Source organism: Grammomys surdaster, unplaced genomic scaffold (genome assembly GCF_004785775.1).
Source record: "Grammomys surdaster isolate TR1022 unplaced genomic scaffold, NIH_TR_1.0 328, whole genome shotgun sequence".
NCBI lineage: Eukaryota > Metazoa > Chordata > Mammalia > Rodentia > Muridae > Grammomys > Grammomys surdaster.
Window position 1 is genome coordinate 1,374,299 of NW_021604747.1, and position 22,368 is coordinate 1,396,666.

At 47.9% G+C, this 22,368-nt stretch overlaps 1 protein-coding gene across 1 annotated transcript in view; it reads left to right on the plus strand.

The window, feature by feature from the left end:
- Svil (supervillin) overlaps nt 1-22,368 on the plus strand; it is a 190,561-nt gene that overhangs the window by 166,333 nt on the left and 1,860 nt on the right. Inside the window, exons 23-36 of the mRNA XM_028778184.1 lie at nt 834-989; nt 2,538-2,674; nt 3,222-3,369; nt 3,486-3,631; nt 5,510-5,685; nt 7,061-7,205; nt 7,586-7,862; nt 11,601-11,752; nt 13,897-14,002; nt 14,816-15,023; nt 16,500-16,633; nt 18,918-19,073; nt 20,354-20,497; nt 21,473-21,597. Coding sequence (XP_028634017.1) covers nt 834-989; nt 2,538-2,674; nt 3,222-3,369; nt 3,486-3,631; nt 5,510-5,685; nt 7,061-7,205; nt 7,586-7,862; nt 11,601-11,752; nt 13,897-14,002; nt 14,816-15,023; nt 16,500-16,633; nt 18,918-19,073; nt 20,354-20,497; nt 21,473-21,597 — 2,210 coding nt within the window. The remainder of the gene's footprint in view (nt 1-833; nt 990-2,537; nt 2,675-3,221; nt 3,370-3,485; nt 3,632-5,509; nt 5,686-7,060; nt 7,206-7,585; nt 7,863-11,600; nt 11,753-13,896; nt 14,003-14,815; nt 15,024-16,499; nt 16,634-18,917; nt 19,074-20,353; nt 20,498-21,472; nt 21,598-22,368) is intronic.

The following is a 22,368-nucleotide window of genomic DNA, read 5'->3' on the forward strand; positions in this document are numbered from 1 at the left end:
GTCCCACCCCTCGCGGCAGGAGGGGAGAGGGGGGGAGAGGGGGGGAGGGGGGGGGGCGGGGGGGGGGGGGGAGGGGAGGAAAGGAGGCTTCATTCCAAGTCCCGCTGCCCTAAACCATCTAACCTTTCTCCACGCAGTGGAAAGGAGGAAAAAGGGAAAATTTAGAAAAAATAATTGTCTTCTCATTCTAACTAGTTGACTGAGAAATGCTTCCTTCCCAAAAGGCAGGAGCCATCTGAGGTACCAAATAGGACAGTGTCTGGTGGCAGTGTTAGAATCTTGTGGGGCACATGAGCTGTGTGACAGGTGGAGATGGCCTCCAGTAAGAGTGAGGTCGAGACATGTCCAAAACCTCAAAAATCTCATCTTGATACTGGCTGCAGCAAGGATCACTCCCTCCCTGCCCAGGCCTGCATGCCCTGTGCATGTAGCCTGTGTGACCCCCACCTCTGCCCTTGAGGTAATCATGTAGCCTTGAGATCAAGTTACAGGTTTAAGTACCTGAGATCCCTTTCATGCAAATGAAGCATTTCCAGCACCTCAGCCCTAGCCAATAATGTATGGTCTCTGAAAACCCCTACAGTCCTCAAGGTTCCTTCAGCTCTTTCACCCTGGATAAAAGAGAACTGTTTCACTAAATACCGTCTAGAAGAACAGTCTCCCGCAGGGTGACAAGTTCTGTGAGACTCGTCCACCATGGCTGATGTGTCCTGTGCTGCATTTAATCCTGCACACACTGATAGGGCATTGAACAGTGCAGCTCCTCAGAATGAGTCACCTATGACTACAAACACTGGCTTTCAACTGTGCATGCTCCCGACTTCCCTTCACAGTGTCATCCAACTCCAACTTCTCAGAGGTGACGCTGGCAGGCCTAGCCAGTAGGGAGAACTTCAGCAGCATCAACCTTCGGAGCGTCAACCTGATGGAGCAAAACTCCAATAACAGCGCCGTGCCCTACAAGAAGCTCATGCTGCTGCAGATTAAAGGTATTCTATGGAGTGGTCCAAAGGAACTTTGGCAGGCTGTGGTTTCTGTCTGTCTGGTCACTGTAGCACAGCAGACTCCTGGCTGAATCCATTGCTGCCTATGAGAGGGCAGGGCACGCAGTCTGGGTCTCCCCTTCTGGGTGCTACACTGTGGCATCACAGACTCCATCGGGCCGGGAATATTCTGCCCACGGGATCTCTGAGAGTTTGTGAATGAGGACAAGCGAGTCGCTGAGTAGGAGACTGGAGTTGGACTCGGTCTTTTACCCTTTCAGAATCTCAGCTTTTGGTCCTGCTTCCTCTGCCCCGGTAGCCCATACCCCAACCCTATTGTGCGCTTTACCACATATGCCATCAGTCTCCAGCATTGGGCTGCACACCCTTCTCAGTTCTCCCTACTGGGATAAGGCATGACCCGTACCAGCCAGATTAAGGAAACACATCCCTGGGGAAGGAATCATGGGAAGGCAGGAGTGAGCCTCACCCATCCCCAGTTTCCACTCTCCTGTCCTATTGAAGGAGCAGCAGGAAGTTAGGGCTGTGAGGAGGGAGGGCAGCCCCACTCCTAGGTGACCATGTCACCTGTGGATTGCCAAGATCATCACCCTTGAATCAAGTGAAGGATGAATGGAGTACTTCTGCCTCTACCAAGGATTCTAGGGTGTTTTCCCGTTTCCTTTTTGGTGTATTTAAAAGATTAGTGTAAAGTGGGGAGATAACTCAGTGAGTAAGACTGCTTCTTCTATCAGCATGAGAACCCATGCTTGAATCCCTGATGCCCACATAAAAATCAGTCATGAGTGTCTATGCCTGTGACCCCAGCATTGTAGGGCAGAGTCAGACAGATCCCAGGAGCTTACTTGCCAGCCAGTCTAGGTAAAATGGCAAGCTTCAGCTTCAGTCCCTAGGGAAGAAAACCACTGGAATCCTCCTCTGATCACCACATATCCATGTGTGTGTACGCACACCTGCACACACTTATGCACACAATGCTCACAAGAAACAAGCGAGGAGCGCTGACGCAGAAATCAGACTAGGTATGGAACACGAAATGCTCTCCCTCAGCGAATCACTTAGAAGGGAGTTGTAAGGGATACAAAGCAGTACTTCCCTCCAAGCTGGTCCCATCCGGTTGCTCTGGAGTTACAGTGCCTGTGGAAAGAGATCCTGTGGGGAGGCATGCCTTGCCCTACAGCACTGCTGGGTGTGAGCTCAGGACATAGGCTGAGAAGAGAAGGCAGCATGACAGAGAGGTCAGGGTGTCCTTGCCACTCTTCTAAGACAGGAGAACCTCGCTACATCCACAGGCACACTAAACGTCCAAGGCTCTGAGGCTGCTTCTAAATAGCTCGGAGAACTTAGGGCATGCATTGACCAGCAACACCAACTGATTTCGCTATCATGTGACCCATCTTAACTTTCATGTGTGGCTGGTTGTGGGAACTTATACTGGTAGTCAAGAGTCTTTAGAATGGGAAGTGTGTGGCTGGGATTTGTCCATCATGGGCATCTGCACAATGGTAAAAGGCCTCTGGGGCTTGTCCACAGGAAGAAGACATGTGCAGACAAGGCTGGTGGAACCTCGCGCCTCATCACTCAACAGTGGGGACTGCTTCCTTCTGCTCTCTCCTCAGTACTGCTTCCTGTGGGTGGGGGAGTTCTCCAATGTCATCGAGAAAGCAAAGGTCAGTGTCTAAATGACAAGCTGTTTCTACTGCTGCATCCTTTATACGATAGTGAGGTGCTCTGGTCCATGCTGAGCTTCTCAGATACCTCATGTTTCGTTCAAACAGAAAGGGACAGGTAGCATATGTTTCCTTTGCCAATGACTCTGAAGAAGCTTCCGTGAGGTACTGAAGTGAAGGTCTGTGACATTCATCTCCAGTTGGAAAGCCCTGGGTCTGAGGGAAGCCCCAGGATAGTGTTCAAAGCCTATGAGTTATCTGTTGAATCTGACACATCAAGCTTGGTTGTAGAGCTACATACATTCAGACCATTGAGGAAGGAATTAACACACATGCTGACACAGCCCCAGTTGAATTTCACACTCAGGGCTATTGCTCCAAAGACTTGATATATCTGCTTCCACAATTACATTTTCTTGGCTGAGACAACCAATGTGTACCACCCTATGTCTCATGCCTTTCTTGTACATTCAGTTTTCGCTGATGGCAGCATGTGCAGACCACACTGGTTTTTCTTCCCAGGTCATTGTGTCCTGTTCTTTTCCAGGCATCTGAACTTGCAACATTAATTCAGACAAAGAGGGAGCTTGGTTGTAGAGCTACATACATCCAGACCATTGAGGAAGGAATTAACACACATACTCATGCAGCCAAAGACTTCTGGAAGCTCCTGGGTGGCCAGACCAGTTACCAGTGTAAGAGTTTACCATATTTCATAGTGGAGAGGCTTGGACATCCTGTGTTCCCAGCCCTATCCGTTACCTGATCCTCTTAAGCCAACTACTTTCTAATGTCCTGTCTTACCCCAAAGCTGCCGGAGACCCAAAGGAAGATGAACTGTACGAGACAGCCATCATAGAGACGAACTGTGTCTACCGCCTGACAGACGACAAGCTCGTTCCCGATGATGACTACTGGGGGAAGATTCCCAAGTGTTCCCTTCTGCAGTCCAAAGAGGTACCAGCTTCAAGGATCTAGAACTTCAGAGAGTTCTACCTGGGTCCATGCTGACTATCAAGCACGGCACTTGCTAAAGGATACCTATTTACTATTTCAAACCATATGACTATCTCTACCATACAAACAAAGTTTAGAATATTTTTCAAAAGTGGCATGGATTATTGAAGGATTTTATATTTTACATAAAATACAAATATTATCTCTGCATCTTGAGTCATATAAGATTAAAGTAAATTTTAGTTAGTCCTAAAGTTTCAGGAATAATTAATGTGAGTATATGAAGCTACATATAATTAATCTACAGATTTGTCTAAGTTTTTTTTTCACTCGCCCCAGTAATAATTGCTGAGAGGAAAGGGGAATCCATACAAAGTCATTGGGTAGAATCATAGAAAGAATTCAGGGCCAGCACAATGGCTCAGTGAGTAAATGTAATGTCAACCATGGAGACCTGAGTTCAGTTCCCAGGTCCCACATGGAGGACAGAGAGAACCAACTCCCTTGAGTTATTCTCTGACTTCCTTGTGTGTGTGCACATGAACACACACACAAATAAATTAATAATGTTCTTTCTAAAAGTCACCAGATTTTCTTTTTTATTTTATTTTAACATGTATGGGTATGTTCCTTGCATGTATATCTCTATACCATATGCACACCATGCCCACAGAGGTCAGAAGAGGGCATCAGACCCTCTGGCATTGGAGTTACAGACCACTGTGAGCCACCACGTGCTTGCTGGGAATCGAACCTGGGACCTCTGGAAAAGCAGTATATTCTCTTCACCACTGAGTCTCCTCTCCAGCCCCGTATTTTCTCTTCTAGCCATTCTGTCTTTTGACTACAGAGCGTGTTCGTTTACACTTCACACATATACACAACACTAATCTAATTTTAAAACTTATAGTAAATACCAAGAATGTTAATTACACCTAGAGCTTACCAGCTAAGTGAAATAAGTCCGACATGGAGAGAAAAATATTCTGTGATCTCATCTATATGTGGAATTCCCGCCCCAAGGAAATAAGATAATCAGAAAAGAAAACAGAAACTTGCAAGGCCAGGCCTGGGGAGGGAATGCACCTGGGAGGAGGGTCAGAGGGCAGAAGCAACAGGTATGGGGGAGCAGAATGTATCAACATGCAGCTACAGTCAGTCAGCTGTCGCTGCTGTGATCCCTGCAAAATGTAGAATTAGCTGCTGTTGCCACTAAGATAACAGCAAGCAGGAGTGAGCAGCAGAATGAGGTGTTGCCAGTGTCCGTCGCTGTGCTGGTACGCACACCTTGCCTGTCTGTGTCCCGGAGCATCCTGTGTATGTGGTATAGATACATTCAAATGTATAATAATATATATTAATAATAAACTGAGGGAAATGACATCTTAAGCATGTATGTAGACATTTAAATGGGAACAAAGTCACAGAAAAAAATAATTTTAAGAAGAGATGAAATGGAGCCTAGTTGAGAGTTAAAACAGACTTCCGAGTGCTGGAAATAAGGCAGAACAACAGCGTTCCATTCATAGGCTCATTCTACAGACACTCAGCGCTAAGGCCCTAAGGTAGGAATGATATGATGTCTGCCCTGAAGGGTCTCAGAACTGCACACAGTAGGGGCAATGTTGGCTCCTTAGCACCTGCTATGTGTGTGATAAGCTGAGTGTTGAATGAATGAATGAATGAGTGAATGAATGAGTGTATGTGAGAGTGAGTGTAGGAGGGAGAAGCTAGGTAGAGAGGAGGGAAGGAAGACAGTGAGGTCTTTACATAGCTCTTGATTTAAAGCTTTGGGTGGTGCGAGTGTTAAGAAGTGTGGCATCATCAGCAGAGCTGAAGCCCCGGAGTTCACACGTCATTTTTTTGTGCTGTCTCCAGGTTCTGGTGTTTGACTTTGGTAGTGAAGTTTACGTGTGGCATGGGAAGGAAGTCACATTAGCACAACGGAAAATAGCATTCCAGCTGGCTAAGCACTTATGGAACGGAACCTTTGACTATGAGAACTGTGACATCAACCCCCTGGACCCCGGAGAGTGCAACTCGCTCATTCCCAGGTGCCCCTGCTCTGCCCGCCCACATGGGTCTTGTGCATGCCAACTCTTTCCACAGGCATCCAGCATTGCTCCTCACACAGAGGCTGCAGATTTAGGAAATGCTTACATGCTGCAGCCTGGGTGGGTCACAGAACAGAACTCTCCCTTAGCTGTCACCTAACTCATGAGTCTGGAAGCTGTAGTTTTAGGAACACCCCTCAACCCCACTGACTCATCCCCACTGCCCCTGCCACCCCTACATCTCTTGTCTGTGGTGATAAGTCAATATTTCCCAGGTTTCTGAAGGTGTCTTTCTGCCCTGAGCCCACAGCCCCTGAGCCCTGGACACTGTGGTCTTCATGTGTGCTGGGGTGCAGGGAAGGAGAATACTGTGCTGGAAGAGTGAGTGTGATCTTAACACTCTCCATGTGCCAGATTTTTGAAAACCATTTGGGGAAATCATCAGAGTAGGTAAAGAATCTAAAATGATGACCATGAATTTAAAAGTATTCTTACATTAACTTTTTAACTACCAGACCCTCCAAATGCTTAAAAACTGTTTCTAGCATGTAATAAGAACAGGCATGATATAAAACAACATAAAACAGTAAAACTTTCAGGTTTCCTGCATAGTTTCTCCCTTTAAAATCCAGTAACTGCTTTTGATAATAGTTTGTCTCAATAATTAAAGCTAGAACTATAATCCTAGTACCAGAAAACTGAGGCACAAGAGTCACTCATGAGATTAAGGCTGCCCTGGGCTACATGAATCCCAGACCAACCAGAGTCACAGAATAAGAGAGAGACCCTATCTGGAAAAAAAGAGAGAAAGAAAGAAAAAAGAAAGAAGAGAAAATAACAAAAATTAAGTATATAATCAATGTATTGAAAAAATTAAATCTTTAAGCAAATACTGATTAATACTGTAATTTCTAGGATTTTGAAGGGCTGAGACAAAGCTGAGAGTGCTTTATTTAGATATAATAATGCTGGCTCCCTGGGGACTTTAAGGTGCAGCCAAGATAGTGCACCCAGTCCCTCTTGACACACGGCAGCTGACAGCCCTGAGTTGAGATGACTAGGCCCTGACCAGTGTGTCAGTCACAAGAGGAAGTAGATGAAGAAGCCCAGATCCTGCTCCCAGAGTCATGCCCTTCATCAGAAGCTACTCCATTTCACATGAAATGGAGTGTTTCCTACTCCATTTCACAGCTTGTAAGAAGCAGATTCAAAGCTGAGGCCAAGCCTGCTTCTATAGTCATCTCTGCAAGCCTGCAGAGGAAAGTTACAGAATTCACTCATCTGAGGCTTGGTGATGGGTGTGAGCATCTTGTGGTTGCTCCAACAGCTACCATGGCTGAATCTAGGCCCTTTTCTTACCCCTCCCACGCTGCAGGAAAGGACAAGGGCGGCCTGACTGGGCAATATTTGGAAGAGTTACTGAGCACAATGAGACTATTCTGTTCAAAGAGAAATTCCTTGACTGGACAGAACTGAAGAGACCCACGGAGAAGAATTCTGGGGAAGTTGTCCAGCAGAAGGTACAGCCACTGAGTGGAAACCAGCAAAAAATGGCTGTGGTGGCAAAAAGCAACACTAGTGACGAGGCAAAATGCTTTCTGGATTCCATTCTCACCATCACTGTGTGGCTATTCAGGATCCTCAGATGCTAACCCAACATAGCCTTCTAAGTGCAGTCAGATACCCCAAGATGCCATGAAAGCTGTATGTCTGCACTGTCTCACTAGCAGCTATGATGGGGCTGGGGACATAGTTCTATGGACAATGGCCTGCTGGCAACCAAGCCCTGGGCTCTCCCTCCAGCACCATCAGAAAGAGAAAAGCATCCCAAACTGCTAGGTGTAACAAAAGATGTCTGTCTGCAGCAAGGGAGAGTCTGAACATCTTTGCTCTCTTCTAGGATGACCCCAGGGCTGACATCAAGCCCTATGATGTGACACGGATGGTGGCGACACCCCAGATGACAGCCAGCACCATCTTAGATGGGGTGAACGTTGGCCGTGGCTATGGGCTGGTGGAAGGAGACGACAGAAGACAGTTTGAGATTGCCACCGTCTCTGTGGATGTGTGGCATATTCTGGAATTTGACTACAGCAGGCTCCCCAGGCAGAGCATTGGACAGTTCCATGAGGGGGACGCCTATGTGGTCAAGTGGAAGTACATGGCGAGCACAGCAGGTCAGTGGGCACACGCATTCCTTCTGTTCAGAAGGCTCGGAAGGCCGCCTCTGGGGCAGGCTCCCCTGCATCACCCTGGGAGCCATGAGGCAATCTAGCCATGTGCAGGTAAGGAAGGGCCAGGAGAGAAACACAGTGAGATGGCTGGCAGCCTGGATGGCCAGGATGCTGATACTCACTGCCAATTTAAAACAAAACAAGCTGAAGTGCGCCTTCTCCTCACTCTTGTGCTACCCTCAAGAGGGTTCTGGGAAAGTCCTGATATGCTTCCGCACGGTATTGACATGTGGCCTGTGTGCCGTGTGAAGAAGCCATTGAGTGTGGTGTATGAGAGTCACTTAAACCGAATGCCAACGGTGCTTCAGCATGGAACAGAACGCACAAGTAAAGATTTGTTTTGAAGAAGTGGAAGTGCTGGGGTGCAGCTCGGTAGCAGGATAGTCACCTGAGCCACTGAAGGTTCTGCCTTTTATTTTCAATAAAATAAACTCTTGGGGCTGGGGAGATAACTCGGTGGGTAAAGTTTTTTCTGAGCTTGGATGCCCAGCATGCTCATTAATGTTGGACATGGATGGCCACAGCACTGGAGAGGCAGAAACAGCAGATCCCCAGAGCTCACTGGCCACTCAGTGTATCCAGTCAGTGAGCTCTGGGTTCAATGAGAGACCCTGTCTCTAAAAGTAAGGGGGAAAGTGACAGAGAAAGACACTGGACTCTACTTCTGACCTGTTAGCATACATATTCTCTCTCCTCTTCCTCGTTCCCCTCCTCCTCTTCTTCCTCCTCTTCTTCCTCCTCTTCCTCTTCCTCCTTCCCCCTTGAAGATAGGAGCACTAACTCTGTTTCATGGATCTGGAATGGTAAATATTAAGTGGAATAATTTTTAAATTTTTTTATTCGTGAAGTTTGTTTTTTTGGGCTTGGCTTAATTAGGTTTGGTTTGATTTTGAAGATGGGATCTCAATCTTCCTTCCTCAGCTTCCTGGGTCCTGAGGTTATTGTAGGTGTCGGTGAAATACTCTGCAGCTAGACACCTCAGGCAAGACGCTGGGGTCTGCCCATGCCCCTTACAGCAGCTGTCATTGTCCTGACTTCTCAGATGAAGAACAGCACACCCACCTGTCTAGTAGAGGGCAGAGCAGCAGGCTGCAGACTACCTGCCCTCTTTAGAGCCAACTGTGACATGCCCCCACTGTGCCTCTCCCTGCAGAAGGGGGCTTAGATCTGACCCTGGGATGTAGAGAGCAGCAGGGCTGGCTGGCTTGGGGCTGCACTTCAGTGCACTCTGTACTTCTGGGGCCTGCTAAACAAGGAGAAGCAAAAATGGGTCTCCAAAGTATGGCCTCTCCTTCCAGGCTATCAGGCAGCAGTGGGGGAGGTACTTCTTGTCCCCTCCTTCCTAAGAGCCATCAGATCTGCTGTCCCTTTCCTAAAGAGGCCACCTCAGTGAATGAGGCCACAGGTGTCTGAATCCATGGCCGGAGTAGGAAGCTCAGAACCTTGCTAGGCATGCTGGGTAAAGTTGCTCAACCTCTCTGAGCCCTGGCCTTCTCTCAGAATATGAGGAAGGCGTTATGGGGTTTGCATACCAGGTCAATGCAGATGACAAAAATGTATTGTAATCAAATTGCTACTTATAGATCAGGGCCACAGAATAAACTGGGAAAGTGACCTGTGACACCCTACCAACCACCACCACACCTGAGAGCCAGAATGTTACTGAGCTTTTAAGCTTGAAAACCACAAACATCTGTGCCAAGTTAGAGTTACATTTTCCCACCAATCAAGATTTAGGGATAGGGACTTTCTAAGGAACATGTCCTTGTCATACACTTACCCTGTCCCCATTGGTTGGGTTGTTCAACTGTAGTGGGAAGACTTGCCTAGCATTTATGTCTTACGTGCTGTCCAGGATGGCAGTTACCCAGGGAGGTCTTGGGAACTTACACTTTATTTGACCCATATTCAGAATGGAATTCTTATTCAAAATAGCTTCAGTTGGTTCCTTCTTACAAAGGCAGTGCCTGTTCCAGAAAACATTTGACCAGCCCTGTGTATGCTGCTTTGAGTGTTTAATGTGTTTGAGTGTTTATCATGGTGCCTGGTATCTGTCTTTATTGTAGTTGCTGGGAAACTCCACCATAGAAATTTTCACCAGACACAGCAAAACAGAACAGTTTGAAATGTCTTGTAATTACCCAAAATAAAGACGATTTCCGAAAGTAGGGGACAAACGCGTCCATAATGTAGATAGGAAACTGCAAACTTAATCAGAGGAGACAAAGGAATAATATAATAGGTTTAGTCATCTTCATACCTGGCTTCTAAGTCATGAGACCAATGTAATCGTGAGTGAGGAATAGGATGAAGTGAGTAGTTAGTACTGCCAAGGATCTGAGGTGATCACAGCATCCATAGACCAGAGCTCCACCCTCGCCCCCACGGAAGCAGTGATGCTGGCAAATAATCCCTCCCCATGCTGTACGTCTTCCCCCGAGCACGACAGCATGTTATCAATAGCTCCAGCAGCATTCTACCAGCAAGATGACAACTCCACCAGCCCACTTAGGTCTGGGTCCTGCCCCATGACCGTTTGCAAGCTGCATCATGGTCTGTGCCCTGGAGGGTCATGAGGGGTCATAAACTCTGTGGGTGGAGCCCCCAGAGGCAGAGGCAGGTTGCTTTGGAAATGGTCAGGAAGTTGGATTCTGGTGAAAGGCTTGATCAGGAGCAGTCTTCATCTCTTGAGGCTATGACTGATAAACAGTATTGCTCTTTTGTGCACATGTATATGTGTATGCATACCCAGGACACATACATGTGAAGGCCAGAGGGTAGCCTAATCTGCTGTCCTCAGCACCGTCCGCCATCTTTGTTTTTTTCTGCACAGGGTCCCTCACTGGCCTGGGGCTCACAAATGGGCTGAGTGGCTGGCCAGCAAGCTCCAAGGATCTACCTGTCTCCATCTTCCCAACATTGCACATGACCATACAGGTTTTCTTCCCCCACTAAGCATGGGTTCTAGGGATAGAACTTGGATCCTTCAACTGAGCAATCGCCACAGCCCAGAAAAGACTTATTCTTGAAAGTTCTTTGATGGTGTGAGTTATCAGCACTCTAACTTAGGGATCTGAGTTGTAATGACTATAGTCTGGTGTACTTACTAATAAACCTTTACATTACCAAAATTTAAAACAAATACATTGAGCATAAGTTATTCTGTGTAGAACTAAGTTTGGGTGTGCTGAGGAAACTGTTAAGGACATTAGTCAAAATGTCTGCTTTAGGAAATGTAGTGTATTTTAGGCACTGTTCAGAGCCAGTGGGTACACAGCACACCAGTGCGGAGAACACAAGGTGACAGCATGTTCACGCCTCATGGCTGGGATGTGAAGAGGGGGAAGTCAGACTCCGTCATTCCTTTACAATGGTCCATGTTGCTTCCTTTGCTCTTGAAGCTCCTCCAGCTGTTGCTGACATCATCCCTCCCTCAGCTGATCCTCTGACAAGAGTGGGAGAATGTAGGAAAGTGGTTGTGTGCAAGCCTGGTTCTGCTCTTGGTCACACACTATGGTCAGAGGGCATTTGCCTCTGCCTGACATGATGTGCAGGGTTCCCAGGGGAGCCATCAGTCAGCTGAGAAAAAGATGGCACCCCACTTTGGTTCTCTCACAGATTCTGGGGGAGAGGCCCAGCCATTTATCTGCTGCCCCTCACCCTCTGCCATTGTGTCTGCAGTGGGAAGCCGACAAAGGGGAGACCATCCGGCAAGAGTGGCTGGCAAAGAGAAGTGTGTCTATTTCTTCTGGCAAGGCCGGCACTCGACTGTGAGTGAGAAGGGAACGTCAGCCCTCATGACAGTGGAACTGGATGAAGAGAGGGGGGCCCAGGTAAGCTGTGAGGAGCTGTGAGGAGCCATTGCCGACCCCCCCCCTCTCCCCCCCCCCCCCCCGCCTCGCCCCTCTTCCCCTACTCCTCTATGGTCTCTTTCGCAAAGAAATGAGCCTACAGGCACTGAACCCAGTGAGGACAAGGGCCTGTATTCTGAGAGCTCTCCTCCTAGCCCAAAACCAGTTGTTCACAAAACAAAAGAGATGCCTCCCTCCCTTTTCAAAGCAAGCAGGCCCAAAGCAGCCAGACATCTTCCATTGACTGGGAGCAGCTATGCTGGAGGACAGGCTGGGCCTGAGAACCTTAGCAACCAATCAGGTTTCTGTTCAGCTGTCACCTTCAGTTTCAGGCAGACCCCCTCCCTTCCCTCAGCCCCTTTTGCACCTTCTGTTCCATAGCTGAAAATCACACTGTCATTTGTTTACTTGTGTACAACGTTGTTCCCGGTGAGCAAGAGAGAGATCCCAACTCTCAGGCTCTGACCTCGGAGCCTCCAACGTGCCTGGCAGGCACTACTACCCAAATCCAGGGCCATCAAGACTTTATAAGCTGTTTTATGGGGGCTTCTGGACTTGGCACTGGGGATCACATTCAGGGCACTGTGGGTGCTAAGCAGCACAGACCTGTTGGGCCGCATCCCTGGCATGGCCCCCAAAGTGTCTTTAATATTTCGATGATCTCTGCCTTGTGTCACATCCATTAGTGCCAGCGATGTAGAGCGGCTCTAGAGCTTTTGGGACACATGGCGATATGGGCGAGTATTTTTACCATCCTGGATGGATGATTAATTGGCAGGAGCGTGAGGGAGGAGAGCAGAGAAGTGCTTTCTAGAAACAGAGCCACGCTCATTCAGCTTGGTGCCGTTCTCAGAACTAATTATGTGCCCTAAAAGTAATTTTAAGACAGAATGAATACTTTACACTGTAGATCATATTTTAGTAATAGACCTTAGCAACAATGGCATTTCAACTTATTCCACACACTGGGTGATTTCAGCTGCCTGATTTTATAGAAACCATAAGTGAACATATTTTAACCCTGGACTCAAAGCACACCTGGACTTTGGGGTTAATCATTCTACTCTGAGCATTTCTTATTTCAATCCAACACATGGAAAATCATCATGGACACATAGCGCCACCACGAAATGGCGCTTGCCCGTGGCAAGCAGACCTGCACTTAGCAGTGTAGCTTATGGTGCAAAATACTTCTGCCTTTTTGGATGCCCAGATGTGTTTGAAGAACTTTCCTTCCTTCTGTACAGGATGGAGTCTGCCAAAGCGAGAGCAAGTGGTGCACTAGTACCTGATGAGGGAAAAACAGAGTAGTCAGGGAGAGAGAGCCCTGTCAACCCGCACAAGGATACAGTGTCTGTTCCTGTCACTATGATAAACACCCCAGGTGCTCTACTTAAAAAGAGAAATATTCCTTCTGGTTCTCAGGTATAGTTGGTTGACCATGTTTGTTTCAGGCTTGTAGAGAGACTAATTCATGTCAGCAATGCATCTCAAGAGTGAAAACAGTTGGTTCATTTCCAGAAAGCAAAAGAGATGGATAGGAAGAGGCAAGGGTCTAATAATCCCCTTCAAGGACAGACTCCCAGTGACCTAAGGACTCCCCACGAGGCCCTACCCACCTCTTTGCTATCTTAGCCTGGGGAAGCTGAGCCCTGAGGGGATGGCCCTGAGAGGCATTTAAGACCTAACCTACCACAGATGCTACAGCAAGGGCATCCCTCCAGACTCACTAAGTCAGCAACTCTTCTGAGGGGTGGACATTGTTAAACACATTACACACGTTTAAATCTACACGTTAAATTACACATGTCACATCATAGCCATACATAAAATACCGTATCTCTGAAGAATATTCCATGACAGAAAACCAGTGATTGTCAAAAGAAGCTGCATGAGGCACCAGGACATAGCATCCCTACCTTCGTATGATGGGAAAACACATCCTTGAAAATACTGTGAAAGAAGCCCTATGTGTTACACTTTTAATCCTGCTTAGCTTCAGAAGGCAGTGGGATATTCTGTGTGTCCTGTTGGTGGTGCCCAGATTCCCTGAAACAGGCAAGCATTATTCTCACACCTTTGACAGCCCTGTCGTCTGACCTGTTTTTCCTTATTTAAATTTGAAGGTCCAGGTCCTGCAGGGAAAGGAGCCGCCCTGCTTCCTTCAGTGTTTCCAGGGGGGAATGGTGGTGCACTCCGGACGGAGGGAAGAGGAAGAAGAAAACGTGCAAAGTAAGTGACTTCTAGTGCTACAAGTCTGTGTTTGTCTCTTCTCCCTGGAGGTGCTTGGGATGGAGGGCTTTACAGTAAGTCTAGGGCCTGGAGAGATGACTTAGGCAGTTAAGAATGCACTCTGGGCTTATAGAGGACCCACAATAATCAGGCAGTTCACGACCACATGTAACTCCAGTTCCAGGGGGATCTGACACCCCCTTCTGGCAACCACAAGCACTGCACTCATGTGTGCACTCAGATATATATTAATTTTAAAGTATATATTTATATATAAATAAAATACATTTTATAATTACATTTATATATAATTGAAAACCTTAAAGTAAGCCATATGAGCCTGACATCATATAGCTATGTCTTTCCCGCTGAAAGCTACCTGATGCTGGCCTGGTTAGCATCCTGGGGACTCCCATTCCGCACACCCTTCTTTCCTGATCTGCTCTTTTGTGTGGGAGGCCTTGAAATGAATTCTCAATAACTATCTACACCGTTCATGGAAATGAAAAACCAGTAGATTTTCTATCATAATCTTTTCACTGGCCAGCACCCTACCACTAAATCCTTAGCATTTTTCTCTTTAGAGTTTTAGTTATTTAATGTAAATCTTGGAAAGATTTTTTTCCTGCCATTTGAACTTTTGGCAACCTGTTTATAACTCCAGACCACGCACTGCTGTCCGTGCTCAGCAGGCCTTCATCCTCGGGTCCTGAAATCCCAACAGTGTATGTCTTTGACAGCCTAGGGGAGCACAAAGGGCCACTCCTCCCATGCTTGCTCCTTCTTAGCTCTGTGACACTGCTGTCCCCACAGGTGAATGGAGACTGTATTGTGTGCGAGGAGAGGTGCCCATGGAAGGGAACTTGCTAGAGGTGGCCTGTCACTGCAGCAGCCTGAGGTCCAGGACTTCCATGGTTGTTCTGAATATAAACAAGGCCCTCATTTACCTGTGGCACGGATGCAAAGCTCAAGGCCATACGAAGGAGGTTGGAAGGACTGCGGCAAATAAGATCAAGGAAGAGTGAGTATTCTCTGCACCAAGGGGCTTCCCAGAGGGATGCAGGTGGGCAGAGGCAGGAGGAACCCCAACAAGGGATGCTGCATATGTTTAAAGTGACTTCAGGGACCTTTGGAACTACAGCCAGGGCTGACATAAGTCCAGAGGATATGTGTGTCCATTGAAGCCTCCAATTTGCAGGCTCTTCCAGCTTTCTGAGGACGTGCCTGCCTCTGTAAAAGGCATCACTGAGAACTGTGGTGGATCTTTGCAGCCCCAGCATCCTAGAAGGCTGAGAGAAGGAGGACAGGCTAGCCCAAGAGTTTAGGGACAGCCTGGGTTATCTAGTGAAATTTCATCTTGGGGAACAAAAAGATAGCAACAGCGAGGCAGATGTCCCCAGCTAACATAGTCACACTTTGGCTTCTTTCCATAAGTGTCACTTGCTTCTGAGCATTCTGCTTGCAGCCTCTGCTGTTAAAGAGACATGTAAGTGTCTTGCAGGAGTCTGAGTGTGCATAATATTGGAATTGCAGAAAGGCAAAGCTAATGAAGAAACTGGGGATTAGAACATGTCCTTTCTTTAGAAAGCATGGAGCCCAGCTGCTGGTCAGCAGATGACAGCGAGTTCTCAGACCCTAGGTCAGCAATCCTGGGGGCCACACCACTGGGGTTTTCTCCTGGTGTCTTCCTGATGGGCAAGGTCCTCAGGAGGAGCAGCATAGCCAGAGGGGCTGCCACGTTGTCTCTGCTCTTATCAGCAGTCTGGGCAGCCTCAATTCCTTGAGAACAGCTGGGTTCCTTCCTAAAAATGGAGGGGTCCATCACGTACCACCAAAGGGCAGCTTGGGTCAGCCTATCCTGTGGGCATTGAAATGGAACAGTGGGATCTGCTTTTCTCCCCACTCCTCTGAAGGACAGTGCTGGGCCGTAAGGGGAAAGAGAAGAAAGACAAGTGACCTTCCAGTAGGCAGACAGATGAAAGTGGACTCTCAGTACATCCTTCTGTGGATGGTGAAGGTGGGCGGAGTTTAAAAGCTGTTGCATGAGGGATCCAATAGCATTCATGCCCCAAATGGTTTTTCGCTTGGGCCATTAAGAACATTCATTCACTTACTCATTTGGTAAACACTGAACAACTACTTGGTGCCAAAGAAGGGATCAGGGAGATGGCAGTGAACAAACTCACCTGTCTTTCTCCTCATGCAGTTTATGTTCTAGCAGCAGAGAAGAATAAGAAGAAGCACACTGTTAGATATAAAAGTGAACATTGTCTTCATGACCTGCATAGCTCTGCATGCTTCCCCAGAGCAAACTGGCCCCACTTCCTCCAGCACAAATGCTGAGAGAACTTTTACAGAATATTTTTTCGTTCATCAGTGATAATTGCTCTCTTTAGTGAGAGAGTGAAGAAGTCATCCGTGGATTTGGTCTGGAATAACTTTGTCCTGCAGACACTCCGCAGGCTTCTATAAACCTCCAGCATGTCTCCCCACACAGATGTCCCTTGGAAGCAGGCTTGCACAGCAGCAGCAACGTGACAATACATGAGTGTGACGAAGGATCCGAGCCCCTGGGATTCTGGGATGCTCTGGGGAGGAGGGACAGGAAGGCCTATGACTGCATGCTTCAAGGTAACTAACACCATGTTCATCCTTTCAGCTCACTCATGAGACACTTACTGAGGTCTGGGGCTGGTTCCTCCAGCAAAGGGCTTGCCATGTAAGCATGAAGACCCAAGTCAAATCTCCAGAACACGTGTAACAATGTCGGGTATGGTGGTGCACCCTTGAAATCCTAGAACCTGAGGAGGGGAGCAGGAGAGCTCCTGGGACTTTATCTCCAGTCTAGCTGGGGAGCTCCAGCTCCTCACGCATGCATTCACATGTACACGCATGCATTCACATGTATACGTATGCCACATACACTGCCTCCCACACACACACAACTGTAAAGATTTACTGAGCATTTGCTGTGTATGGCACACAGTGAATAGAGGCAAGGGTAGTTCTCCCAAACGATGTCTTCTAAGAAGAAGCTAAGCCACACTCTGTATATGACTCATCCTCTTGTGAACAAAAACGTGTCATGAAAGAGTGTGAACATGAAAAAAAAAAAGAGGATTGTCCCACCAGGGAAGTCATACACAGCTCTGTGGGAAGGCGGTGTTTGCACGGTGCCTCTAGGGCTGGTGTGACGTGACAAAAAAAAAGGAGGGAAGTCTGAGATAAGCAGTAGCATGACAAGCTGTTGGGTTTGGCCAACATCCACAGTAAAGAAAGCAATGGGAAACCCAGGGAGACGGTATGTCCCCACCAGACAGGAGGGTTTGAGCAGAAAACCCTGAGCCATATCGAGACAACCAGTTCTCAGCAGTCGGGGCTGGATGGGGAGACTTCGAAGACGGTGCTGCAGCTCAGTGCCTGCTGGAGATCGTTTATGAGACATGTGAGTTAGCACCAGCTTTGGACTTGGAACCTGGAACTCAAAGCTGCTCAGGAGAGGCCATTGTTGAATGGCGTGGCTTCGAGTCTGCAGGCAGCAGACAGAGAAGAAAGAATTGTGGGACCCCTTCATTCGGATCTCAACCTTTCAAGGACTCAGATCCCTTTGAGGGAAAAGGGACAGTCCCTGCAGAGGGCAGAGTAAGATGTGTGTGTTCAGTGTAGGCTTGATTGAGGGACTTTATGTCCGTGTCCTGGAGCTGACTTATAAGCATTTGCTGCCATTCACAAGGCAGCAGGCAAAGACAGAGCACACAAGATGTGCATGTCACAGAGATCAATGGGTAAGGCAGCTAAAAGGAAGGGACGTGGGGTGCACCAGTGGTCAGACTAGCTGGCTGGGTGTGTGAGGACAGTGGGGAGCCCCATCCAGAAACCAGAAGCCTTTCTGAATTTTCTAAGATTGAGATATCTTAGGGATGGGACCCAAATCTAAACACCAAACTTCTTTGTTTCATACCCTGACTTCAGAATAGCTGTCCTCATCCATCAAAGTGAAGTTGGGGGGTGTGAGTGTGTCTTTCCTTAAAATATACTATAATCATAAAAATCACAAAACAAATTGTCGTCTGTTAATCGTCTCTGATGAGCATCAGCTGTTCAACATGTCACAGACAACTGGAACCCAAGTGTTCCTGCACTATCTACCCAATTCTCAATGAAAAGACAAGCAGGGCGACTGTCCTGTAAGCCACCCTCTCCCTTTATTGCCACAGCGCCCCCTTGCTGCCACTGAGATGTTAGTGACACTAGTACAGTGTAATATAGTCCACTTCACCTACCCTTCCTCCACAGCTGGGGAGCAATAGCCAATGTTTTCGTTATTGTACAATAGTGTGGTTGGCATACCCTCAAAATTAATTACTTCTCCACAATTAAGGTAAATTTCTAGATGTGAGACTCCTCTATCAACCAGTGTCCCCCAGAACATTGGGCCAACTTTCTTCCTTAGAAGAAATTATCAAAAGGGGACATTTCCCAATACTTATGAACCAAGCACAGTATCCTGGGGAAAACACTGTTTATGTTTGATTTAGTAGCTCAGAGTGCTGGGATGATCTTTTATGCTTACCCTGTGTCTGTGTCTGTCTGTCTGTCAGAACAGAATACCTACACACACAGAGAGACACACACAGACACACACACAGACACACACAGAGAAACACACACACAGACACACAGACACACACACAGTTTTAGTCCCTGCTCATTGGTAGAGTGCTTGCCTAGCATTCCGGAAGCCTATGTCTGATACCCAACACTGCAAAAATAACTAAAGCAGACTTCCTAGGATATATAGACCAAATCCTGCTGATTTCCCTCCTGTTCTTGGAGTTGTTTCGTGTTTTACCTTCAGTCTATCTGGAAGCTGGTCCATATGGTGTCCTTAGTTTTGTTCTCTTTTCTTTGGAAGATCCTGGAAGTTTTAACTTCGCGCCCCGCCTGTTCATCCTCAGCAGTTCCTCCGGAGACTTCTCAGCTACAGAGTTCGTGTACCCCGCGCGAGCGCCCTCTGCCGTCAGCTCCATGCCTTTCCTGCAGGAGGATCTGTACAGCGCCCCGCAGCCTGGTAAGCCCTGCAGGGGGCGTGGTCACGTAACGCCTTCTAGGAAGCCTTTCTTTTTCTCACTGTAAGAAACTCCTATCTGCCAAGTATACTATTAGCAGACTTGCTTGGGGCATCTCCCTTTATCTACCCACCACAAAAGAAAACAAGAAAATCAGCCACGTAACTTTGTGTCAGGAACTGAACTCAGTTACTTCCTACATCAAAGAGCCAGTTGACAGCACCACATAGCATCCTTAATATCCTCCCAGCCTGCCTCTCCAACTTTCTGCTTCATGGTCTCTTGTGAGCTTCCCTTCCTCTCATGTTTGTATTCAAAACTGAGGAAACAGAAAGGGGGGAGTTTCTTACATTCCTCTAGTGCCGGTAAACGTTTCTGCTTTATCCCATTGGCCAGAAGATGTCATGTGGCCACTCCAGCTACAAAGGATTCTGGAAAAGCAAGTGCTAAGGAAAGGGACGTGGGCAAGCTCCCGGCAGAGCTAAGATTGCAGACCTGGTCTCCCAATTCCAAGATCAGTAGTATTCCCTCCAAGTTATACCTTAATACTCAAATCTATGCCAAGGAAATGAGTTCTGTAGACCCTCCCACCTTCCTGTCAATCAAGCCCACGAGCTCATAGTTGTCCAGAGCCTGGGGCCTCATTTTACAGTAGCTGCTCTACCACTAGCTCAGATCTTGGTAGATGCATACATCACACTATGTATGCACTATGGGAAGCAGCCACGAGTATCTAAAAGAGAAGAGCACTCTCTGCCCTTGCATTCCTGGACTCTGGATGGGTCGTTAACAACCACTGGCTTTTAAAGCAATCCCAAAATGCACATCAAGGGAGACCTTGGGGCCACTGAGATGGCAAGTTGGAGAGCATTTGCCACACAAAGCAAGAGTCAGGTGGAGGCTTACAGACAAGGAAGAAGAGCCAGGAGGATTCTGTTCAAAGTTCACATCCCTGTAAAAGAGCCATCACTGCTCAGAGCGTCACGGTGGTTGAGAGCAAGCCACTGTGAGAGCTCTTTGGAGACCAGAGGTGGCTGACAGCAGAGAAAGTCACTAGCGATCTGTGGGTGATCTGGGAAAGGGCGGGAAGCAAAGAGGCCTTCCGTGAGTCACCTCTTCTCGCTGCTAGGGACCTTCAGAGTAAGCTCAGGGATGAGTGTGCAGGGTCACCGCTGACCCATCACTCTGAACCTTGGCGAGAGGGCTGTGGGAACAGCTCACAGAGCAGCAGGGCTTCTGCTGGGCAGGGAAGGAGTCCCTCATGGCCCTGTTCTCCTCACAGCTCTCTTCCTTGTTGACAACCATCATGAGGTGTACCTCTGGCAAGGCTGGTGGCCCGCTGAAAACAAGATAACCGGCTCTGCCCGCATTCGCTGGGCCTCAGACAGGAAGAGCGCCATGGAGACAGTCCTGCAGTACTGCCGAGGTGAGGGCAGGAGGGAGGGGCGGAGAGCCCACACAGGCCTAGCCATGTCCCTCTGAGATGCTCGCAGCCTTGAGAAGGCTCCAGCACTCCTCCTTAAACCACTGGAGGCTTGTCAATCTTAAGATCAGTACATTCTCTGCTACCAGAACAAAAGAGAGTCCATATTTCCCTTTCAAATCACAGGGCTACCCTCAGGTATATTGTGACACCACCTGCACTGATACCACTCTGAACATGGGGGAAAGTAGCTAAGTGACCTCCATGGCACAAGTCTCTCTTCAAGCAGTGCCAGGGTTAGAGAAGCAAAATGTGCCCAACTGGCTAAAAGCCAATGCCAGCCTTTCTTTTGGTATTGTATCCAATAATAACAACAGCAACAACCAAAACATAGTTTTTAGCATCCATGTGGAATCCAGCCTTTTACAGAAGGTAAATGCCAGTAACTAATGTCTTGTCTGCATGTTGATAGCTTACTGGCTCTCTCAATGCACTGGAGTGTGTTCAGTTGATTCTTGCCAGGGAAAACTCTTTGTGAACCATCTTTCAAATCCCACCAAATGCTCACAGCACCTGGAAGATGCTACCATTGCCTGTCACCTGCTCTCAAAGCTTGTCCTCCTCAGGGAAATCCTCCAGGGAAAATGACCAGGCAAATGAAAGGGAAGCAGCCATAGCTGGAGTTTCCCAACACTCTTATGTCCCCCCCCACCCCCCACCCCCATCCTCAGAGGTTCAGAAACATTTTGCCAGGTTGAGGAGGTGGGGGGGGGGTAAGAGCAGTGTGACATCTGTGTTGTAGAGATAGACATGAGTCACCTTTCAGATAAACAGCACCCATGCATTCTTACGAGTGACTCATGGCCACATTCTAAACGTGGAAGCCAAGAGTTCGGAAGGGAAATGGGAGGAGCCTGAGAAAAAGCAGGAGGAATGAATCCTTGGGTCCACTGACATGTGTATTCTCCATCCCCACAGGAAAGAATCTCAAAAGGCCACCCCCCAAGTCTTACCTTATCCATGCTGGGCTAGAGCCCCTGACGTTCACCAACATGTTTCCTAGCTGGGAACACAGAGAAGACATTGCCGAAATCACAGAAATGGTGAGCTCGGGGCTCCAAGGACTACAGGCATTGCAGCTGCGTTATGCAGTCTAAGGCCCAGACAGAGGTTGTCCTGTATCTCTGCATTTACTGTAGTACATCGAGCATGGCAGAGGGTGGGGGATGGTGCATAACAGTGAGCAGGCCCGTAATTAAGGCTCACTGCTGCCCTGGCAAGGCCACAGCACTTCTGATTTCTCATTGAATTACCAGGACGGTACAGTAACGTTCATCTTACTATTGTCCCCATTTTACCAGTGTAGGAGCTGAAGCATAAAACACTTGCCTTGCATCTCTGAGTCACCAAGGGAGGGTGATTGACAGGTGCAGGCGCATGGGCTCAGCACCGACCCACTTCTCCCTGAGAGTCTGCCCCATAGCTTGAACTGGAGCTTACTCATGCACCATCCAACTGCCCAAAGGGAGGCAGCGCTTCCCAGACCCAAGTCTAAGGGATGAAGATGGTTTCCCCGAATATCTCTCCCCCTCTGTGTGTGTGTGTGTGTGTGTGTGTGTGTGTGTATGTCTGTGTCTGTGTGTCTGTATGTCTGTCTGTCTGTGACTGTGTGTCAGTCTGTCTGTCTGTATGTGTGTCTGTATGTCTGTCTGTGACTGTGTGTCAGTCTGTCTGTCTGTAACTGTGTGTCTGTATGTGTCTCTGTGTGTGTGTCTATCTGTCTGTCTGTGACTGTGTATTTGTCGCCTGTGACTCTGTGTGTATCTGTGTGTGTGTATCTGTCTGTGACTCTGTGTGTGTGTGTGTGTGTGTGT